The following is a 23,221-nucleotide window of genomic DNA, read 5'->3' on the forward strand; positions in this document are numbered from 1 at the left end:
GGTAGCATAACCATGGAAACCTGGCCCATGCCAGACATTGATGTATGCCCAGTGCTACCCCTTGGGCCAGGGTGCCAGAACAGTCAATCCCTAAAAGTTGCCCCCTTCTCCCCCTTCTCCTTTTTCGCCCCGCTTGCTCCCTTCTCCTTTCAATACACATTTCTATTTTCTCATGTAAAATCCTATTCAAAACCATAACCAAACCCAGTGACACAGCTCCTCCTCCAATTACCCGGCCTTGTTTGAAATCACGGCATGAACTCTGGACCCACAAGGGCGCAGGCACCGGCCCATCCGAGCCGCGCAGCCGCTGCAGGAGGGAGCAGAGCAGCCAAGCCCTGGGCCCCTGCCACGTCCCACATTTGAGCTTCATGTGGAAGCAGTTTTCTCCAGGGCATTTATGATCGTGCACGTCTCCAAGACGAGTCAATCCAGCCCGCCAAAAGGAAAATGATTCCCATGAACCAAAAGCTCAGGTGTGGCAGCGTTTAACACACATGAAGTGCTGTCAGCTGAAGTTAAACACCTTTGTTTTCCCCTGCGACTGCCCCACGCAGTAGCTGAAGGTCACACCACCACGGGCTTTCCCTCCCTCACATGGTGCAGGACCTCTGGCAGGTTAAGTTTGAATGGAAAGGGAAGAGGTCGAGGTTAGTGTGCCCGACAGACTGACAAGAGGCTTCCGCACCATTTCAAGTGTCTCCAATGACACCAAGTCCGCAGCAAAAAGGAAGGGCCAAACTGATTTCCCTGCTCTACAACAACGAGCTGCTCAAGAGCGAGGGTCACCAGTGAGGTGCGTGCTTCAGCAGCCACGGCGCAGGGAGTGGCTCCGTATTCCCAGGCTGCGGCAGCGCAGGGGATGCGTGTGACGGGGCACACGGCTATTGTTCAGGATCCCAGACCAGAACTGGTCACCCTACAGCAATTCCCTGATTAAACACTGACCCGCCTTCTCACGCCGGCCAGGCTCAAAAGAAAACGAGCCCGTCCTCTCCCGAGCAAGCTGCCAGGCGTCCCTGCTGCCCACCTCCACACGGAGGTCGCCGTCTTCTTTTTCAGTAGTCTCCGTATCAGACATCGCTCCTAAGGAAACGAAAGGCTGGGGGTTAGGGGAATGTGTGCGAGGCGTGCAGGCAGGAAGCAGAGCTGAGCAGCTCGAGACCAGCATAGAAACAGGAATCGAGCCCGGCATCGAGCGCAGCGCAACGCGCTGCCGGCACAGGCTCCTGCGAGGCTGCATCGGCAGCTCCACGCGGCATCATCTCGAAAGGGATGCTGATCGGAGGCAGAGGGCTCCGCGCAGCCTGGATTGGGCTCAGGAGCTGCGGCACGGGCTGGGGAGTTTCCTCCTGGAGCACCGGGGCGGATTAAGCTCCGTTCAAACCCAGACTAAGGGGCGGGAGGAGAGAAAATTGCCACATGGACAAATAGCTGCGCAACCCAGAGAAGCAGGTTGCAGTGTGAAACACGTCAATGGGGTGGCTGGAAGGTGAGGGTCATTTTGCAAGCGGCAATCCGAGCCCTTCGCCACTGGAGAAATTATTAGTAAAATTAAGAATTAAAACAAACACACACACAGCCTTCCCAAGCAACCAAACAGAAGTGATGGTCAGTATTGCACATACAATGAAAAGCGCTGGCAGAGAAGCCTTGGCCAGGAAGAAAATATTTCCAACTCCCAATATTGGCATAATTTGGGATAAACACCTTCCTATCAGCATAAAACACCATTCACTGATCCTGCTAATCCCAGTGTTCCAGGTCCTGGGCTCCCCAGGGCATTTCTCTGCACATCCCTGGTGATGCCCGGGCACCCAGCGTGCAGCCACCCTGCTCTGAAATGCACACAGCTCTACTCCCTCTCCAGGCAAGCAATAAGACAAGCTCAAAAGGCAAAATGCAAACCAAACAGAAGCATTCCGACATGGAAAAAGGAAATAAAAAATAGTTATAAGGAGCCTGAAGTGACCAGCAAGTTCAACTCGAAAAGGTTCTCTTCCCCTCTCCCAAAACAGATAGCCAGAATGATCAATTCTGAGCTCAAATAATATCAAGAAAGGGTTCCTTTCCTGGGCTGCCCCTCCCTCGGCAGCACTCTCAGCTCTCTGCTGTGTTTCTGCCTGTTGCAGCGATTATTTCCAGGCCAGGGGACGCAGCTGACAGAGCTCAACTTTATTCCACTCCAAGAGCACACAAGCTGAAGTGACCACTTGGGAAGAATGGAGGATCCAAACGGTGCTCCCCCAACAGCCTCCTGAGTACCCAAATTCAGAACCTACCTGGCTTAAGAAAGGAAGAGGCAAGCAAACACAGAAATACCCCTCGCTGCTGGGGATATGCACAGGAGGGCTCCTTCTGCACCAGCCAAACCCTGCAGCCTCACCCTTCTCCCCTCCCCACAAAATCCAGTTTCGTTAAACCCATTTTAGATGGGTTTAGATCCAAGACGAGAACACCTTTGGAAGTTAAACCTGGATCAGGAATTTGGCTGCAGTCGGTTATACCCCTTCCTGCCATTGCCAAGACACTTTAAGGCTTGAAAGCAGAGAGGAACCCAAGTGAAACACAGCTGGAGAAGCAAAAGCGTTTTCCAAAGAGTGCAAAATACCAAGAGTAAAACAATTCCCATTCCACAGCCAGATGAAAAGAAGTTGCCCAGAGAAGGGATGAGGTTTCTCCTTCAGGCCAAAACAAACTAAGGACTTTCTGGAGTGGGAATTCCAAAACTTTCATACAAGCTGCCCCCGTTTGCTTCATTCGCCGCAACAAAAACTCAAAGACAACCTTGCTCTTTCAGGACCCCCCATAACCCTGTCAGCATCCATCCTTCTGGTTTGGCAAGAAATCCCATCCCATGCAGAACCTTTCCCATTGAAACATTGCTGAAAACAACACCTCTTACTAAAGTTTTTTTCCACAGCCCCCACAAGGGAAACTTCAGAGGAATCCCAGAAGATGCAGCAAAAAGCAAACACGATCCAGTATTCGCTGGTATCAAATTGGCTTTGCATTATAAACGGCTTCTGGGGCCAGCCTGGATGTCCTAATGCCACAGCCAGCAACCTCTGCGGTGGGGAAGGTGGATGGAAACAGCCTGGCAGGGCAACCACTGCCTTGATGCTCTGCTCCACATCCCCCTCAAAGACATCAGGAATTCTCACATTCACTTCCTTCCAGGCAGTCCATAAAAGACAAGGAGACTGGGGTAAGATACCAACCTGTCGCCTCTTCCATAACGAGACACAGAATTCCTCCCAACAAGCCTAGAACTCCAGAGAACTTGGACTGTAAATCAGTTCTGTTGCCAAGCCCAAATGGATGTCCTAGCACCCTGTTTGCTTCCCCTCTATCTTCTGCCAGCGCCTTCCACGTCTAAGCAGAAGGCAATTAATAGCTGGAAATATTTGACTCCTACAGACGCAGAATCCAAGCCTCGAAACATAAAGGCACCAAAGAAACCGGATACGACTCACCAGGAAGAATTCTTTGCGAAAGAGAAGAGACTAGGGAATCCCTTGGGAGAAAGATTCTATACTAAGGATTACTGTTCCTCGGTTACAGCCAGACACCAAAGAACACACTTCTCCCATACACAACAGCAATCTCAGTGCAGCTGAGCTGCAATCCTGACAGAGCCTCCCTAGGGAACAGCAAATCCTTCCCTTAGCGCGTTACAGGAGAAGAGCTGCAGCCGGGACACTCACACGGATTCGTTGCTCTTTGAGAGGCACCAGGGAGTTTAAGTTTGCAGCAGCGTTATCCCCAAAAACACAGCAAGGATCATTTTCAGAGAGGGAACAAACGAGGGAGGAAACGTCCCAGCCAGAACAGCCGACAACACAAGCAGAAATGGGAGACCAGACATTTTGCTACTTACAGACAAAGCGTTTGAGAGCTCAGTAATTTGACTCTTCTGCTGTTCAAAGACCGAATATGGGAACATCATCAGGAAAAAGTTGAGTGATTGATACAAAAATCACCACCAGGAAGATACCTGAAGCCACCCACCCAGAACAACCAACGAGAGGTCCCTCAAGCAGATCTTAACAAAAGCAGCAAGAGCAGGACCTGAACAACCAGCCACATCCCCATCCAAATCACCAACTCAAGATGGAAAGAGTCCCCGCTTCGTTGCTTAGAACTCCAACATTAATGTTGCTGTACATTATTCACATGTTAAGGCCAAAGACTCGCAAAGGCACCAGGCACATTAATTTAACGCTTCCTAAGTACCTAAAAAGCAGCAATCTCCTTCCCCTGCTGCAGCTGATCCATGTTTAATTAAAGATGATGGATGGCACAATTCACCCCGATTCCAAGATATCCAACGAGCTATTCCGAGGCTTAGAAAAGGCCTAAGAACACCACAAAAAAAAATTAAAAGCCCACAAATGAACTGTGCTTGTGTAAGTCAGACATAACAGCAGAACAGGGATGAAGGAAGCCTCCTGAGTAGGATAAAACTTTCTAAACCAGACAGTCTGAGCAATATAAGGAAAATAAAAAGAAATTGATAGCACCCTTCCCCACGGCTCTTTTGTTTCTAAGCACCCACAAGCCAAACTTTGTGAAGAGATCGATGCCTGAAACAGAGCTGGCTGACACACACCTCGGTGGTCACCCCTTCCACGACATCGCCCTCTGATCCATTTCTCCATTTACACACACAGTGTTGGTCTTGTTCTACCAGATCGCAGCTGGAGGGCAAGGAACGACGAAACACGTGCAAGAATAAGGGGGAGTTTCTGCACAGGGGCTCCTTTTTTTTCCCATTTTTGACTTAGTGTGGAAGAGAAGGCCCAAAAGCACAACGGGGCAGGGTGAGCTAAAGAGCATCTGGCTTCTGTCTTTACGGTCACGGAGATGACCTGAAGGGCTGGAGCACCTCCTGTACAAGGACAGGCTGAGAGCATTGAGGTTGTTCAGCCTGGAGAAGAGAAGGCTCCGGGGAAACCTTAGAGCAGCTTCCAGTACTGAAAGGGGCTCCAGTAAAGCTGGGGAGGGCAGGGATAAAACAAGGGCAAGCAGTTGTAAGCTGAAAACCTGATCTGGTGGGAAGTGTCCTTGCCCATGGCAGGGGGTTGGAACTGGTTGGAACTTTGACAGACTTGCAACCCAAACCATTCCATCATTCTATGATCCTCAAATGCAAATTATTTGGTGATAAAGCCAAGAAAAGAAGATAACTGGAAAGAAAGCCTGTTTGAAACATAAATAAGCTTTACAGCCAAGCTAGTCTAAAAGCTGCACTGATTTTTTTGCAAACCTCTTTAGCGCATTATTAAAAACTGGTGGACATTTCAAACATTTAAACTGGATCAGATTCCCTTACTTCCAGGTTCCTTCACCTTTACAGCGGAGATGGCTCTTTTCTTAAACTGCTTGGGAAAACTTGAAAGGGGCCAAATATATTAAACCACAAGGTATAAAACAAACTCCCACTTGGTACTTAGAAGGAGCCACTTCTGCTAAGCAGAGCAACTAACTCCTACAATCTGAGTCAGAGGGCGCTGATTGGTAGGATTCAGGAAGGCTCCATCAACAATGCTGCTGAACAGGACTTCCCACCGTTCTGAGCTAGAGCAATTGCTTCAATTACTTCAGCAGCTTCGCTTTTCCTACGTTCTTCACCAGAAGATGGGTCACATGGAAGAACTTGTGCAGAGGCAGAGTGGAAAGAAAAGCTATTTAAAAGGATTTTTTTTTTCCCTAGGCCTCAGAACGAATTAAATCTTTGTAATCAGGGTCCAAAAGGAGGAAGAAAAAAAAAAGGAAAAAGAAAGAAAGAAACAACCCACAACTAGTCCCATTAGGTGGTCACAACTAGAATCACTTTGTATTTGGGGTGACAATTTGTAACCACACTCTGAAGGAGTTATTTGAAGGGGCTCACAACAAAGCCATTCTTGCTGCCGTGAGCTAAAATAACTTTGCTATGTACACAGCTCGCTCTCCTCTGCCCAATCCAACTGCAGCTCTGAAACCTCAGCCAGCGCTGAAACACAAAAATAAAAGCTCACTCACTTTCTATGGGTTACTATGAAAGAAAGCAGCAAAATCGGAACTTGACAGCTCAAAACTCATCCTCTGAGGCAGAGGCACAGACTAGCCTGTGCAAATCAATCCAACTTTGAATCCTGCTCTGTTTTCTTGGTGAAGTTTCAAGCCACCCAAGTCCCAAACCTGCTAGGACATCAGGCACCAACCTCACACCCAGCTGTTCACCATACACACAGCAAGCAGATTTAGTACAGAAAAGACAACTTAATTCTCCTTCCGCCAAGGAAGGTTCTACCTGGCGCTGATCTTCCTCACCCTGGGTACTAAGAAACTTGTCTTTTTCAACAATTGTTCCGTTAGATTGGGCCAAAGCAGCTGAAACCAGCAGTTCAAGGATCCAACAACACCGACAGGGAAGCACACGGCCACTCGCTACCCACCGTTGCGACACCGGGCAAGGAACCCGAGTGGGACATAAACAAGATGCCATCACCACAGGTCAGGGCCTATTCCAACAGCAGTCAGGTACTTCAGACACTGCAAACAAAGCTCAGACACCCTCTTAGCTCCAACACGCAGACCAGACCATTCAGGGTTAAACGTTACTCGCAAATCCATTACTTCTGTAAATTACATTTCATCTCCAGTGGGAAGCCAGAAGCTAATGACTTAGTAAAAAGCACGGGCAGCCTCCATCATTCCCATCTCCATGTAGAATACTACCAGTGCTAATTTATCCTGCTGTGCTTCTGATTGCCCTCGCCCCGTTCACTTCTAGATCAGCTCCCCACTCACCGGCAGGCTAGAAGGCCTGGACTGAAGAGTCAAGTTCATATCTTCTTGCCCTTTACTGGAAGCCACTGAGGGAGCAGACGACGCCTGGGACCCAAACGAGTCTTGAGATAACTCCTGAAACAGCAAGAAACACCAAAAAAAACCCCACAAATGGGAATAAAATCAAGGCTCTGCTGGAATCTCTCTGGTATATTCTTGTGTTGTGGAGGAATTTGCCCAAAACAGGAAATAATCACAGAATCACAGAATAAGCAGGTTGGAAGAGACCCACCGGATCATCGAGTCCAACCGTTCCTATCAAACACTAAACCATATCCCTCAGCACCTCATCCACCCATGCCTTAAACACCTCCAGGGAAGGTGACTCAACCAATTCCCTGGGCAGCCTCTGCCACTGCCCAATGACCCTTTCTGTAAAGAATTTTTTCCTAACGTCCAGCCTAAACCTCCCCTGGCGGAGCTTGAGGCCATTCCCTCTTGTCCTGTCCCCTGTCACTTGGGAGAAGAGGCCAGCTCCCTCCTCTCTACAACGTCTTTTCAGGTAGTTGGAGAGAGCAATGAGGTCTCCCCTCAGCCTCCTCTTCTCCAGGCTAAACAACCCCAGCTCTCTCAGCCGCTCCTCATAAGGCCTGTTCTCCAGCCCCCTCACCAGCTTTGTTGCTCTTCTCTGGACTCATTCCAGATCCTCAACATCCTTCTTGTGGGGAGGGGCCCAGAACTGAACACAGGATTCGAGGAGCGGTCTCACCAGTGCCGAGTACAGAGGGAGGATAACCTCCCTGGACCTGCTGGTCACGCCGTTTCTGATCCAAGCCAAGATGCCATTGGCCTTCTTGGCCGCCTGGGCACACTGCTGGCTCATATTCAGTCAGCTGTCAGTCGGCCTGTAGTTTCCTGGATCCTCCCTGCGACCCTTCTTGTAGACGGGCACAACATCAGCCTCCAGTCCAGTGGGACTTCCCCAGTCTTCCAGGACTGTTGGAAGATGATGGAAAGGGGTCTGGCCAGCACATCCGCCAGCTCCTTCAGTACCCTAGGGTGAATCCCGTCCGGCCCCATAGACTTGTGGGTGTCTAGTCGGGCTAGCAAGGCTCTGACCACCTCCTCTTGGATTACGGGAGCCTCATTATGCTCCTCTAGCTCCTGGGTTTGTACACAGACGGAACGACCCTCCTTACAACTAAAGACTGAGGCAAAGAAGGCATTAAGTACCTCAGCCTTTTCCTCATCCCCTGTTACTGTTGTTCCTTCTGTGTCCAATAGGGACTGTATGGTCTCCCTAGTCCTCTTTTTATTATTTATATATTTACAGAAGGATTTTTTGTTATCTTTCACTGACTTGGCCAATCCAATCTCTAGTTGAGCCTTAGCCCTTCTGATTTTTTCCTACACAATCTCACTTCCCTCCTGTAGTCCACCCAAGAGGCCCATCCCCTCTTCCAGAGCCCATAAACATTTCTCTTCTTCTTGATATCCCTCAAGATCTCTCTGTTCAACCAAGCTGGCTTTCTCCCCTGCCGGCTTTTTTTCCGGACCACGGGGATGGCTTTCTCCTGAGCTGCTAGGACCACCCTTTTGAAGAGCTCCCAGCCCTCCTGGGCTCCCTTGCCCTTGAGTACTGTCTCCCATGAGACTTCACCAACCAGCCTGCTGAAGAGATCAAAGTCTGCCCTCTGGAAATTTAATGCTACCGTCTTGCTAACCACCCTCTGCACTTCACCTAGAACAGAAAATTTTATCATCTCATGGTCGCTTAGTCCTAGGCGTCCACCTACCGCCACATCCCCCACAAGGCCTTCTCTGTTCACCAACAGCAGGTCCAGGAGGGCACCCTCCCTCGTTGGTTCATTCACCAACTGTGCGAGGAAGTTGTCTCCCACGCCCTCCAGGAACCTCCTAGACTGCTTCCTTTCTGCTCTATTGTACACCCAGCAGATATCAGGCAGATTGAAGTCTCCCACCAGAATGAGAGGCATCGATCTAGAGATTGACCGCAGCTGTTTATAGAAGAGCTCATCAGCTGCTTCTCCTTGGTTGGGTGGTCTGTAACAGACTCCCATCACTATGGGTCCCTATAGGCTCTATGGGGTCTCTATGGGGTCTCTATGGGGTCTATGGGGGCTCTATGGGGGCTCTATGGGGTCCCTATGGGTCACTATGGGCTCTATGGGGTCACTATGGGCTTTATGGGGTCTATGGGGTCTCTATGGGCTCTATGGGGTCTCTATGGGTCCCTATGGGCTCTATAGGGTCACTATGGCCTCTATGGGGTCTCTGTGGGGTCTCTATGGGGTCCCTATAGAGTCTATGGGGTCTCTATGGGCTCTATGGGGTCTCTATGAGTCCCTATAGGCTCTATGGGCCCCTATAGAGTCCCTATGGGGTCTCTATGGGTCCCTATTGGGTCTCTGTGGAGTCTCTATGGGGTCCCTATGGGTCTCTATAGCCCCTATAGAGTCCCTATGGGGTCTCTATGGGTCCCTATTGGGTCTCTGTGGGGTCTCTACGGGGTCCCTATGGGTCTCTATAGCCCCTATAGGTCTCTGTTCTCTATAGGTCCCGGTGGATCCCCCGGAGCTGGAAGCCAAGGGGGGAAGGGCCGATCCAGGTGAGGGGGGGTGGGTGGGGTGGGGGGGCTGATGGGGGGCGTGGCCTCTGCAAGCCCCGCCCCCTCTTCTAACCATGTTACTCCCTCCCACAGGCCCCTCCCCCTTCCTGCTGGAGCTGCGGGGGGGCGGGCCCCCACCCCGATCACGTGACCCGGAGGCTGCAACAGGTGGGCGGGGCCTCTATGAGGTCTCTAGGGTCTCTATGGGGTCTCTATGGGGTCTCTATGGGGTCCCTATGGGTCTCTATGGCGCCCTATGGGTCCCTATGGGGTCTCTATGGGTCCCTGTGGGTCCCTATGGGGTCCCTGTGGGTCCCTATAGGTCTCTATAGGTCTCTATGGGGTCTCTGTGGGTCTCTATGGGGTTTCTATGGGTCCCTATGGGCTCTATGGGTCCCTATGGGGTCTCTATGGGTACCTATAGGTCTCTATGGGGTCCCTATGGCTCTATGGTGCCCTGTGGGTCTCTATGGGTCTCCGTGGGGTCCCTATAGGTCTCCGTGGGGTCCCTATGGGTCCCTATGGGTCTCTATGGGGTCTCCATGGGGTCTCTATAGGTCCCTATGGGTCTCTATGGGCTCTATGGGTCCCTATGGGGTCTCTATGGGTACCTATAGGTCTCTATGGGGTCCCTATGGCTCTATGGTGCCCTGTGGGTCTCTATGGGTCTCCGTGGGGTCCCTATAGGTCTCCGTGGGGTCCCTATGGGTCCCTATGGGTCTCTATGGGGTCTCCATGGGGTCTCTATAGGTCCCTATGGGTCTCTATGGGCTCTATGGGTCCCTATGGGTCCCTATGGGGTCTCCATGGGGTCTCCATGGGGTCTCCATGGGGTCTCTATTGGTCCCTATGGGTCTCTATGGGTCTCTATGGGTCTCTATGGGGTCTCTATGGGTCCCTATGGGTCTCTATGGGTCCCTATGGGGTCTCTAGGGGGTCTCTAGGGGGTCTCTAGGGGGTCTCTGTGTGGGCTCTATGGGGTCTCTATGGGTCTCTAGGAGCACTATGGGGCTCCCATTGATCCCTATTGGTCCTTATTGATCCCTATTGGTCCTTATTGATCCCTATTGGTTCCCATTGGTTCCCATTGATTCTATTGGTTCCCATTAGTTTCTATGGGTCCCTATGGGTCTCTATTGATCCCTATTGATTCTATTGGTTCCCATTGGTTTCTATGGGTCCCTATGGGGTCCCTATGGGCCCCTATGGATTCTATGGGTCCCTGGGGGTCTCTCTCTCCCCGCAGCGCGAGTGGGGCCGCAGCTTCTCGGCCGTGGAGCAGAACCGCCTGAGCTCTCGGTGAGGGGATCTCTGGGGCCGGGGGTGGGGGTGGGGGGCGGGTTATTGATCCGTGGGGCAGGGGGTGATCGATCCCCGCCCCCCCCAAAGATTCCTGCCCAACGCCGAGGTGTTCGCGGCCGCCTACCCCCACAAGGCTTTCTGCGGCGTCTTCAACGGCGACAGCTCCCTCTTCGTCTCCGCCTGCCAAGGTACCTGGGGGGCTCCCTTGGTCCCTATTGATCGGTATTGATCGCTATTGGTTCCATTGATCCCATTGGTTTCCGTGGTCCCTATGGGTCCCCATTGGCTTCTATGGGCTCTGTGGGTCCCCATTGGCTTCTATGGGTCTCTATGGGGCACTATGGGGCTCCCATTGATCCCTATTGATCCCTATTGGTTCCATTGATCCCTATTGATTCCTATTGGTCCCATTGATTCCATTGGTTTCCATTGGTTTCCATGGGCCTCTATGGGTCCCCATTGGTCTCTATGGGCCTCTATGGGTCCCCATTGATCCCTATGGGGCTCTATGGGGTCTCTATAGGTCCCCATTGATCCCTACAGGGTCTCTATAGGTCCCTGTTGGTTCCCTATGGGTCTCTAGTGATCTCTGTGGGTCCCCATTGGCTTCTATGGGGTCCCTATGGGTCCATATTGATCCCTATGGGGTCTCTGTGGGTCCCTATGGGTCCCTATTGATTCCTATGGGTCCCTATTGATTCCTATGAGTCCCCATTGATCCCTATGGGGTCCCCATTGATCCCTATGGCGTTCCCATTGATCTCTATGGGTCCCCATTGATCCCTATGGGTCTCCATTCATCCCTTTGACTCCCTATTGATCCCTATGACTCCCTATTGATCCTTTTGACTCCCTATTGATCCCTGTGTGTCCCTATGATCCCTGCGGGCCCCTGTGGGTCCCCGCTGACTGCCGGGGGGCTCCCCTGTCCCCCCCCGAGACCACTCCCTGCGTGTGTACGGGGCGGCGGGGCGGGGGCTGCGGCTGCTGCGCTCCACGCAGGGCCGCGACGTGGGCTGGAGCATCCTGGATGTGGCCTTCACCCCCGACGGCCGCCACGGCCTCTACTGCAGCTGGTCCCCCTACGGTCAGCCAGGGGGGCGGGAACAGGGCTCAAGGGGGTCTCCATGGGGGCTCCATGGGGTCTACGGGGTCTCTACGGGGTCTCTATGGGTCTCTATGGGGTCTCTATGGGGTCTCTACGGGTCCCTATGGGCTCTATGGGTCCCGGGGGGTCCCTATGGGTCTCTCCCCCCGCCCAGTTCACGCATTCAACATCCACGGGGAGGACGAGACCCACATGGCCATGGATCTGCGGTGAGTTATGGGGCAGGACCCCTCTTCTATGGGGCAGAACCCCCTCTATGGGGCAGGACCCCTCTATGGGGCAGGACCCCCTCTACGGGGCCCCATCTCCTCGCTATGGGGCAGGATCTCCTCGCTATGGGGCAGCCCCCCCTGTGTCCCCCCCCAGCCCCCCGGATCGGCGCTTCGCGCTCTTCTCTCTGGCCGTGGGGCCGGGGGGGCAGGAGGTTTGGGGCGGCGCCAACAACGGCTGCGTCTACACAGCTGCGTCTACGTCTACGACCTAGGGGGTCAGCGAAATTGGGAATTGCGGGGAAAATTTGGGGAATTTTGGGGAAAATTTGGCGAATTTGGGGAAAATTTGAGGGAAATCGTGAAATTTAGGGGGAAATTTGGGAATTTTGGGGAAAATTTGGGGAATTTCAGAGACGATTTGGTGAATTTTGGGGGAAATTTGGCAAATTTCAGGGAAAATTTGGCAAACTTGGGTGAAAATTTGGGGAATTTGGGGGAAATTGTGAAATTTTGGGGGAAATGTGGGGAATTAGGGAGAAATTTGGGGAATTAGGGAGAAATTTGGGGAATTAGGGAGAAATTTGGGGAATTTGGGGGGAAGTTTGGGGAAAATTTGGCATATTTTGGGGAAAATTTGGCAAATTTTGGGGAAATTTGGCAAATTTTGGGGAAAAATTTGGGGAATTTGGGGGAAATTGTGAAAATTTGGGGGAAATTGCAAAATTTGGGGGGAACCTTGGGGGAAATTTGGGGGGAAATTGCGAAATTGGGGGGAAATTTGGGGAGTTTTGGGGGGGAAATTGAGGAATTTGGGGGAAATTTGGGGAGTTTGGGATGAAAATGGGAAGTTGGGTGGAAAATGGGGAATTTGGGGGGAAAATGGGGATATTTGAGGGGGAAAATTTGGGAATTTGGGATGAAATTGGGGAAAATTTGGGGGGAAAATGGGGAAATTTTGGGGAGAAAATGGGGAAATTTTGGGGAGAAAATGGGGAAATTTGCGAGGAAAATGGGGATTTGGGGGAGAAAATGGGGAGATTTGGGGGGAAAATGGGGAAATTTGGGGGGAAAATGGGGAAATTTGGGGGGAAAATGGGGAAATTTGGGGGGAAAATGGGGAAATTTGGGGGGAAAATCAGGGAATTGGGGGGAAAATGGGGAATTCGGGGAGAAAACGGTGAATTTTGAAGCAAAATCTGGGAATTCAGGGGGGGAGAAGACGCAAAGAAGGTGGAGGTGGTGGAACTGGGATGGTGGCCAGAAGGTCTGGAGATGCCGGGGGGGGGAACTGGGAGCACTGGGAGGGGGACTGGGAGGTAGTTATGGGGCACTGGGGTGGACTGGGGTGAACTGGGAGCAACTGGGAGCTACTGGGAGGGAGATAGGGAGGAGGAACCCGTGGTGGGATGGTCTTCAGAAGCTTGGGAGATGCTGTAGGAGCTACTGGGAGCACTGGGAGGGGGACTGGGGGTGACTGGGAGGTAGTTACGGGGCGCTGGGGTTAACTGGAGTGAACTGGGAGCAACTGGGAGCTACTGGGAGGGGGAGAGGGAGGAGGAACCCGCGGCGGGATGGTCTTCAGAAGCCTGGGAGATGCTGTAGGAGCTACTGGGAGCACTGGGAGGGGGACTGGGGGTGACTGGGAGGTAGTTATGGGGGACTGGGGTGAACTGGTGTGAACTGGTGCTTACTGGGGGGGTCAGGTGGAGGTGCACGAGGCGGACGTGAACGCGGTGGCGCTGGCAGACGCGGGGGGGCAGCTGGTGCTGAGCAGGGGGGACGACGGGCTGGTGCGGCTCTGGGACCGACGGAGCCTTGGCCACCGCGGCCACCGCCCCGTCTGCCGCCTGGCCGGGCACCGTGGGGGCGTCACCTTCATCCACAGCCCGGTGAGGGGGGGCACTGGGAGGGACTGGGAGGGACTGGGAGGGGATTGGGAGGCACTGGGAGGGGATTGGGGGGCACTGGGATGAACTGGGAGGGGGAAAGGGGGGATTGGGAGGCACTGGGATGAACTGGGAGGGGGAAAGGGGGGACTGGGAGGGACTGGGATGAACTGGGAGAGGGAAAGAGGGGACTGGGATGAACTGGGAGGGGACTGGGAGGCACTGGGAGGGGGAAAGGGGGGACTGGGATGAACTGGGAAAGGACTGGGAGGGGATTGGGGGGGACTGGGATGAACTGGGAGGGGGAATGGGGGCACTGGGAGGGACTGGGATGAACTGGGAGGGGATTGGGAGGCACTGGGAGGGACTGGGATGAACTAGGATGGGGAAAGAGGGGACTGGGAGGCACTGGGAGGGGATTGGGAGGCACTGGGAGGGGGAAAGGGTGGACTGGGGGGGAATGAGGGGGACTGGGATGGACTGGGATGAACTGGGAGGGGGAATGGGGGGGAATGGGGGGGACTGGGAGGCACTGGGAAGGGACTGGGAGGCACTGGGATGGAATGGGAGGGGAAAGGGGGGATTGGGAGGCACTGGGAGGGGGAAAGGAGTCACTGGGGAGGGGAAAGGGGGAACTGGGATGAACTGGGAGGGGGAAAGGAGGGACTGGGATTCACCCCTATTTACCCCGATGACACCTTAATTACCCCCATAACCTCTGAATTCGCCCTTAATCCGCCGTTAATTACCCTTAATGACTCCCCTAATCCCTTAATGAGTCTCCTAACCCCTTAATTACCCCAATAACCTCTCAATTTCCCAGTAATTAGCCCTTCATTAAACCTTCACTACCCCTTTCCCCCCCAATTACCCCCATAACCTCTCAATTTGCCCTTAATCACCCCTAATTACCCCATATCCCGCCTCTATCCCCCTATTTACCCCTTTAATTACCTCAACAACCGCCCCATTCCCCTTTAATTACCTTTAATTACCTTTAATTAACGCCCCCTCTCCTCACGCTCCATTTCCCGCCTCGCCTTTCCCGCCCTTTTTGTTGCCATGGCGGCCGCGCGCGGTGGGGAAGGGGGGGGCGCGCGCGCGTGCGTGGCCACGCCCCCCTTTTTTAACGTGATGACGTCACCCCCCAGCGGCGGCGGCGCTGCTTCCGGGGGACCCGTCGCTGCAGACGTTCCGGGGTCACGTGGTGCTGCGCACGCTGCTGCGCTGCCGCCTGGCGCCCGCCGGGGGGCGCGCGCTGGGGGCGGGGTGCGCCTCGGGAGGCGTCATCGGTGAGCGACGCGGGGGGGTTGACGTCATCGGGGAGCGACGGGGACGGGAAGGGGAAAGCGTGGGAAAAGGGGCTGAGGGGGGATCTATGGGGCAGAGGGAGGGGTCTGTGGGGCAGAGGGAGGGGTCTGTGGGGCAGAGGGAGGAATCTATGGGTCAGAGAGGGGTCTATGGGGCAGAGGGAGGGGTCTGTGGGGCAGAGAGAGGGGTCTGTGGGGCAGAGGGAGTGGTCTGTGGGGCAGAGGGAGGGGTCTGTGGGGCAGAGGGAGGGATCTATGGGGCAGAGAGAGGGGTCTATGGGGCAGAGAGAGGGGTCTATGGGGCAGGGAGGGGTCTACGGGGCAGAGAGAGGGATCTGTGGGGCAGAGAGAGGGGTCTATGGGTCACAGATTGGATCTATGGGTCAGAGAGGGGTCTGTGGGGCAGAGGGAGGGATCTATGGGGCAGAAGAGGGATCTGTGGGGCAGAGGGAGGGATCTATGGGGCAGAAGAGGGGTCTATGGGTCCGGGTGGGTCTCTATGGGTCCGGGGGGTGGATCTATAGGGCAGAGGGCACCCCCTGACCCCCTCGTTCCCTCCCCGGCCCCCCCCCCCCGCAGTGTACGACGTGCTGACGGGGCGGGTGCTGCGGCGGCTCAGCCGGCACCGCGGCTGCGTGCGCGACGTCTGCTGGGGACCCCAGCCCTGGCGCCTCGCCAGCGCCTCGGTGCGCACCTGGGGGGGCGCCATGGGGCAGCTATGGGGCAGCCAGGGGGCCCCGTCAGCTTCCGGTGCTTTCCGTTGGGTTCTATAGGTCCCCATTGGGTTGTATTGGGTCCCCATTGGGTTCTATGGGTCTTTATTGGGTCCCCATTGGGTTCTATAGGGTTCTATGGGTCCCCGTTGGGTTCTATGGGGTTCCTATTGGGGTCTCTATGGGGTCCCCATTGGGTTCTATGGGTCCCCATTGAGTCCCCATTGGGTTCTATGGGTTCCCCATTAGGTTCTATTGGTTCTTATTGGGTTCTATGGGTCCCCATTGGTTTCTATTGGGTCCCCATTGGTTTCTATTGGGTCCCCATTGGCTTCTATGGGTCCCCATTGGTTTCTATGGGGTCCCCATTGGTTTCTATGGGGTCCCCATTGGTTTCTATGGGTCCCCATTGGGTTCTATAGGGTCCCCATTGGTTTCTGTGGGTCCCCATTGGGTTCTATAGTGTTCTATGGGTCCCCGTTGGGTTCTATGGGGTTCCTATTGGGGTCTCTATGGGGTCCCCATTGGTTCTATGGGTTCCCCATTAGGTTCTATTGGTTCTTATTGGGTTCTATGGGTCCCCATTGGTTTCTGTTGGGTCCCCATTGGTTTCTATTGGGTCCCCATTGGCTTCTATGGGTCCCCATTGGTTTCTATGGGTCCCCATTGGGTTCTATAGGGTCCCCATTGGGCTCTATAGGGTCCCCATTGGTTTCTGTGGGTCCCCATTGGGTTCTATGGGGTCCCCATTGGGCTCTATAGGGTCCCCATTGGGTTCTGTGGGTCCCCATTGTGCTCTATAGTGTCCTCATTGGGCTCTATAGGGTCCCCATTGGGGTCTCTATGGGTCCCCATTGGGTTCTATGGGTCCCTATTGGGGTCCCCATTGGGTTCTGTGGGGTCCCCATTGGGTTCTGTGGGTCCCCATTGGGTTCTATGGGGGCCCCATTGGGTTCTATGGGTCCCTATTGGGGTCGCCATTGGGTTCTATGGGGGCCCCATTGGGTTCTATGGGGGCCCCATTGGGTTATATTGGGTCCCTATTGGTTTCTATGGGTCCCTATTGGGGTCCCCATTGGGTTCTATGGGTCCCTATTGAGTTCTATGGGTCCCCATTGGGTTCTATTGGGTTCTATGGGTCCCTATGGGGCAGGGGGAGGATCTATGGGGCAGGGGGAGGATCTATGGGGCAGGGCTGGGATGTGTGGGGCAGGCCCTCTGGCTCTGCCCCACAGTGGGACGGCACCGTGCGCCTCTGGGGCTACCGCAGCCCCCAAGCAGAAGAGGACGAGGAGGAGGAGGAGGAGGAAGGCGTCCCCCAATAAAGGCCTCTGCCCCACAAGTGGCGCCCGGGCTCTTAATTGGGGGGCAGACGGCGGCCTGCGAGCCCCCTGCCCCATAGATCCCCCCTCTCTGCCCCATAGATCCCTCCCTCTGCCCCATAGATCCCCACACAGACCACGACCGCGGAGAAGCTTTGAGATCTTGACGCTCGCCCCACACTTATGGGGCTGGGCGGGGGGGTGGGGGGTGGCTGGTTATGGGGCAGCGCCGTGGGGCAGGGCCGTCGCCTCAGGAGGAGTCGGCATCTGGGGGGAGAAAGGGGGTGGTGTGCCCCATAGATCCCTCCCTCTGCCCCATAGATCCCTCACTCTGCCCCATAGACCCCTCCCTGCCCCATAGATCCCTCCCTCTCTGTGCCCCATAGATCCCTCCCTCTCTGTGCCCCATAGATCCCTCCCTCTGCCCCATAGACCCCTCCCTCTGCCCCATAGATCCCTCCCTCTGCCCCATAGACCCCTCCCTGCCCCATAGACCCCTCCCTGCCCCATAGATCCCCCCCCACACCCACCCTGCCCCCCGGCGGGTGCCATCTTGGCTCGGCAGGTGACGAAGGCATCGAAGGCGAAGACGAAGGCGAGAAGGAGGCTGAAGGTCTAAGAAGGGGGGGGGGGTCACTTAGGGGGCATCCGTGGGGCTGGGGGGGGGATCTATGGGGCGGGGGGGTCTGTGGGGCAGGGGGGGGGCCACTCACGAAATCTTGGCAATTTGTGAATTAGCACTAGAAAGGGGTAATTGTTGCCATTTCAGTTCTTAAGTTGTCACTGGAAAACAGGATTAGAGGAGGAAGGATTTCTCTAAGCCTCGGGAGAAAAGCTATTGCCGTGGAATATTGATGCAAGAAGAAATTCTTATATTCTGTGCTCTTCAGTGTACTTAGGAAAATAGTTCACTGCCAGTCATGATTTACTGTTATGATATTTCTCTTCTGTAATTCATAGGAACAATCAGAGAAGGCTGAGTTCTATTGAAGCCAACCTTTTTCTGCTCCGCCTCTCTGGTGATTCTCCTACTCTGTTCCCGCTTGGCAGCTGACAGCAGCGAAGCTCTCCTGGCTCCAAGTGCCCACTGTCTGCCCCTGCTCTCCTGAACTCCTGCTATAAAATCTTCCCTGGTGAAAATATCCCAGCAGAGGTGTGCTGCTTTCTGCACTTGGCGTAGGTGCCTGGAGAAGGAGGCTATTCACTTCAGCTAATGCTGGCTGGTGTTTTCTTAATCTGCCTTTTCTTCTTCTACAGACAATTTTCTTAGGTCTGTGTTTGTTAAGAAGAGGTAAGATATCTTCTTTAGGACTAAGTTGTCTTTGAAGTTCCTTTATGAAGTTAGCCTTGTACGTCATAACAGGTACTGGGCTTTATTCAATGGAACTACAAAATGCTTAGACAAGCAAATGATGTAAGGAATAGTGGAACTGTGTGTTGTTTGGAAAGAGCTGTGCAAACTGCTGTCCAATGTAGATTGATGTGCTGAAGATTTATTTCTCAAAATTCAACATTTTTTAGAACACCTCAGTATTATCTTGGATAAATGCAAGATGTTAAATCAAACATGGCTCTTACGAGGGGGAGCAAATGGAACTAAAACAGTGGCAGCAACGAGATGTTCTCACAGTGATTACTTGTTGTGTTAACAGGACTGGGAAGCAGACGAATAGCCCAGAGAGCTCTTTTGAGAGTGGGGGATTTCATCCAGGAGGAGAAGGCGGCTGCATAATCCTTTCCCCGAAGAGGTGAGTGCTAGAGGATGTAGGAGGAGTCTGAAGATGAGCTCATATTGCAACTTCTGACACCTACTGATTGTTTTAATTCAAGTATTCCAGAAAATCTGTTAAAAATTCATGCAGTTTGTTTTACTTTTCTAGTTTGGAATAATTGCAGTAGACTAGCAGGCTCCCATTTGGTTATAAGCTCTCCTAGATTTCCCCAATATAAACTACTTCATATTGTTCCCCTGGGAATTTAATTGCATTAAGAAATGATTGGCCCTGATAGACTTCTATGGTCTGTGATAATTATAATGGAATAAGATATCCATATAAAAGCATAAAATGATGCTGAAGCACATGCGTTTTGATCATTAATTAGTGAACTATCAAAGGCATTGCAGATGGAACTGGTTTTTTGCTTTTTAGAACAGAGCCTGACCACTGCAGCCTCAACTGTGTAGTAAGCTTATTTTTAGTCCTTCTTGCTTTAGTGAATACATCTGAACGTGTATTTATGTACATATTCAACTCTGCTGTGAACTTTGTAATGCTTTAAACCTTCCTGCGGAGAAGTCTGAGAGGTAGGTTTCCTTCTGGAAGAGGCCAGTGAGGCTGCTCCGTTGGTCCAGAAAGCTCTTTCTGTAGCAGTTTACTGTTTTCTTAGGGTGATACCAAATCTCCCCGTACTGGTTAATGGAGCAGCTGGGACCTGCTAACGAGCTGGTTCATAAGGAAACAGCTTACTCGTATAAAAGCAGCAAAGCTAAAAGCCGTTTGAAATCTGTGGTTCAGGAGTACTAGGGTTTTTATTCTCCTGTCCCCCAAAATCACTCTGTGTTCTGCCCATCTGGATTACTGTCAGGGGGGTTGGATTAATTAGATGAACAGATGTCAGTGTTTTATCCATTGCCTGGCATCCTGTCCTCTTCAAAAGTATCCACAGCTTCCAGCTGGGACCTCCAGGGCGCTGGAAGGATTTCCTCAGAGAAAGGTTAGGAGCTGGCTCCAGTATTTCAAAACCCACGTTACGGCAATCATGACATTTTACTTCTGACTCTGTTGCATTGGGTACAAAGTGAGGGAAAAACACGATTGCTTAAAAAGTGTGAGTGGAAAGGGGTGATTTGGATCTAAATATCTCATAGCATGTATTTCTACTTGTGTTTGTGTATTTGACAGCAGGTATGCATACACATGTATTTTTTCCCTTTTCTTAAATAATGTATGCTTTTTTATAATCAGATGTGCCTTAAAATATGACGCAAAAAGGGATGTTTGTCTTGGCTTATCTTTTCTGCCACACAGACATTCCTGAGCTTGAGCATGCGGGTGGTTAGAGGGTATTTTGATACGGTCTGCTTTCAGTAACGTCCTGTCAGGACTTGGGACTCATCTGCTCCTCTGATGGAACACTTAGGGCAGCAGCATCTTCTGTCGATATTTAGTAGCTGCAGGATTTCAGGTGCCATCACGATGAACCTGAATGTGACCTGAACTGCACTGAAAGCAGGTTGAGGCAGGAATGGCTTTTTATCTTCTTGAACCATGTTCGAGGTTGTGATCGTTCAAACTAAACATGGATCTATGCTAGCAAAGTCTTCCTCAGGGTGGATGTTCCCAGCTGTTTGGACATGTGCAGAAGGTGGGTTTATGCCTTGTGCTGAAGCTTGCGAAAAGAATGTAAAGGTGCACGTCTCTTAAGATTTCAATGGCATTTAGCTGTCAGAACTATGTAACAAGTGCAAATTAAGAAGAACGTAAGTGCAGCATCTGCCAAAAAGGCAGTAAAGATCTACCTGTGTTGTACGGCTGGCCTGTCAATAACTTTAGGACATGACCGCAGGTTTGAACATTTCAATCTGGAACAGATGTTCTGTTTCCAGGTATTCTTTTTGTGGGCTTTTGTTTGGTTCTTTGTTTGTTTGTTTGTTTGTTTGTGCTTGGGGTTGTTTTTTCTGTTATTTTAGCCGTGTAGATATTGACAAGAAAACAAACTAGCCCTGAACTCTGCCCCTACCCCGACACATGCTTGTTCCCACCCTAGGACCGTGGGTTAGCACTCTGCCTGCTGGGGGACTTGCAGCGCTTGGGCTCCTGTTCGTGTACTGACACAGCTCTATGGCCAGGACTACAGGACTCTCTTCTGATTATCCTTAGAGCGTTACTGCTTTTGCTCCAAGGAATCTAACTTAGCTGGAAAAGGACAAAACTAAATTAGAAAACAAAATGAGTAGAAAATTGCTTTTTGTGTTGTAACGCTTTATTGCCCTGGTTCTAGGTTTTTTGGCTCTGATTTGGGAGGTAGGGTTGTAGAGAAGAAGTTGAATGCCATGTCCTGCTGTCCAGCAACCACATATGTTTAAGGTGCTAGTTTGAGAAAAACCAAAAGAGTTCAATAGCGTCATGGGATTCTGCCACCTTTCCATCAGATCTCTGTATCTCGGTCTGGCCCGAAGCTCAGATCTTAATCTGACAATATTTTATTTTCACTCCCCTGCATGTGCAGTCATTTGGAATGATGCCTGGCAGAATCTGCCTCCAGATGGGATGGAGACGTTTCTTTCTTCCCATACCCACCTAGAGATGCTCTGCTTACTTCTGTTCTGTAATTCTTGTCACAAGGCTCCAAAATTTTTCTAGTCTTAACACCTGCAAGTCTGAATGAGGTAACGTGATAACGTTACCCAAGTGCAAACTCCAGTTCTGTTCTTCTGGACCTTGCAATCCAGAATGTGAATTTATGATGTGAGGGGAGATTCTTTCAATGTGGCAATTAATGTCTTTGTCAATCCCTTTCTTTTACAGTAGTACCCTTACTACTCCTCCAAAATGTATTTTCTGTGAATTGGATTCAGTTATGTAGTTTTATGGGGGTTGGTGAGTTTTTATTGTTTGGGGTTATTTTGTTTGGGGTTTTTTTGTGTGTTTGGTTTTAGGTTTTTTTTTTTCTGGTATTAGCTGTGTGCCTATCATTCTTCCCTGAAGTGAAACCCACTTGCATCTCAAAGCCCTTCATCTTGATTTACACTGTGTGGAAACTTAAGCTATTTGGTTTTAGATTGATCCGACACTGCTCACGGCTTTGCCGTTCTTCCTTTCAGCAGCCTGTGCTCACAGTCTCTGTGAGACGAGCAGGTTGATTTACTGCTGGAGAACACTTGGGTTGCAAACTTTGGCATACCTGCTTGTATTGTTTATTCTTGCACGACTATTACGGAGCATTGTGCTTTAACAAAATATGTTTCCTCTAGAATGTGGAGCATTTAAGAGTGTCCAGAGTAATTGGAAACTTAATTGTAAGTAATTGAATGTGGGTAATTAACTATGGACTGTAAAGTGGAAAAAAGAAAGAGGAAATGCCTACTAAAAGCCATTAGTATAGTTCTGCAATAACCTCTGTCCAGTTTTTATAGAACCGATTGTGCACGCATTTAGAAATGGTACTTGTCACGTGAATTAATTATGCTACACTGCTTTTATTTCGATGAACAATAAGTTAAGCTTTATTTAAGAGTAAGAAATTTTGAAACTGCTGTTGTCACAATGCGGAAGACGGAGTGGCAGTATCTTTTGTGTTTGACGGGTAACGAATTGATGCAGAACTAAAAGATCTAATTGTCTTTGTTTGAATTTGCATGAAGAGCAGTCTTTGTTGCATTTTCCTGCAGAATGTCTTCCTTGCTGGAGTGTGTCTGGGGTGTTGCCGCATGTGGATAACAAGGCAAAACCTGGAGAAAGCAATCGCTGAGTATGCAGCCCTTGTAAGCCCAGGGCTCGGGAAGCGGAGGGTATAGGGACCCGTCTGGACACGCCAGAGCCTCCTCCAGCAGGAAGGGATCGTTCAGAGCCTCATTGCACTGACACGCGCTGTCAGGCCTTGTAGGAGCTGCTGAGCCACAGGGATGGTGCAGAGTCTCTGCTGCCACCAGTTGTGGTCCCAGCTGAGCCCCCAGCACAGCCGCATCCCCAGCGGTGCCGTTTCTGGCCAGAGCCGTTCTGGCAGATGTTGGCACCCGACCGGCAGGAGCTGTGGGTGCTCAGCCCTTGCTGCAGGTCAGCGGAGGGGAGAGCAGCCCTGGGCCGCCGAGAGGACGCGCAGGCAGCTTGAGGGTACTGAGTCTGGCAGGGTTGGCCAGAGCTGGCCAGGATTGGAGCAGCCCCAGCTTCACCAAGGGGTCCAGCCCCTCTTCTCCTTGGTGGCTGAGAACTCTGGGTGACACCTCAGGGTCAGGGACAGA

At 52.0% G+C, this 23,221-nt stretch overlaps 3 protein-coding genes across 3 annotated transcripts in view; 2 read left to right on the forward strand and 1 right to left on the reverse strand.

Moving 5' to 3' along the window:
• Positions 1 to 23,221, forward strand: part of LOC138733954 (AT-rich interactive domain-containing protein 1A-like) — a 777,561-nt gene that overhangs the window by 226,877 nt on the left and 527,463 nt on the right. The gene's annotated exons all lie outside the window — the stretch shown is intronic.
• Positions 1 to 23,221, reverse strand: part of LOC138733960 (AT-rich interactive domain-containing protein 1A-like) — a 505,727-nt gene that overhangs the window by 22,562 nt on the left and 459,944 nt on the right. The window contains 1 exon segment of the mRNA XM_069881483.1: positions 6,799 to 6,912. Coding sequence (XP_069737584.1) covers positions 6,799 to 6,912 — 114 coding nt within the window.
• On the forward strand, positions 9,261 to 12,300 carry LOC138733947 (DDB1- and CUL4-associated factor 11-like). Its single transcript, XM_069881468.1, has 7 exons — positions 9,261 to 9,406; positions 9,523 to 9,574; positions 10,653 to 10,705; positions 10,796 to 10,896; positions 11,649 to 11,795; positions 11,971 to 12,025; positions 12,183 to 12,300. The coding sequence occupies exons 1-7, from the start codon at positions 9,261 to 9,263 to the stop codon at positions 12,298 to 12,300; spliced, it is 672 nt and encodes a 223-aa protein (XP_069737569.1).

Source organism: Phaenicophaeus curvirostris, unplaced genomic scaffold, assembly GCF_032191515.1.
Source record: "Phaenicophaeus curvirostris isolate KB17595 unplaced genomic scaffold, BPBGC_Pcur_1.0 scaffold_50, whole genome shotgun sequence".
Lineage (NCBI taxonomy): Eukaryota > Metazoa > Chordata > Aves > Cuculiformes > Cuculidae > Phaenicophaeus > Phaenicophaeus curvirostris.

Coding starts and splice junctions, on each gene's coding strand:
- LOC138733947 (XM_069881468.1), top strand. CDS start 9,261: ATGGGGTCTCTATGGGTCCCTATTGGGTCTCTGTGGGGTCTCTACGGG. Junction 10,706..10,795: donor CAGAACCGCCTGAGCTCTCG/GTGAGGGGATCT, acceptor CCCCCCCCAAAG/ATTCCTGCCCAACGCCGAGG. Junction 10,897..11,648: donor CTTCGTCTCCGCCTGCCAAG/GTACCTGGGGGG, acceptor TCCCCCCCCGAG/ACCACTCCCTGCGTGTGTAC.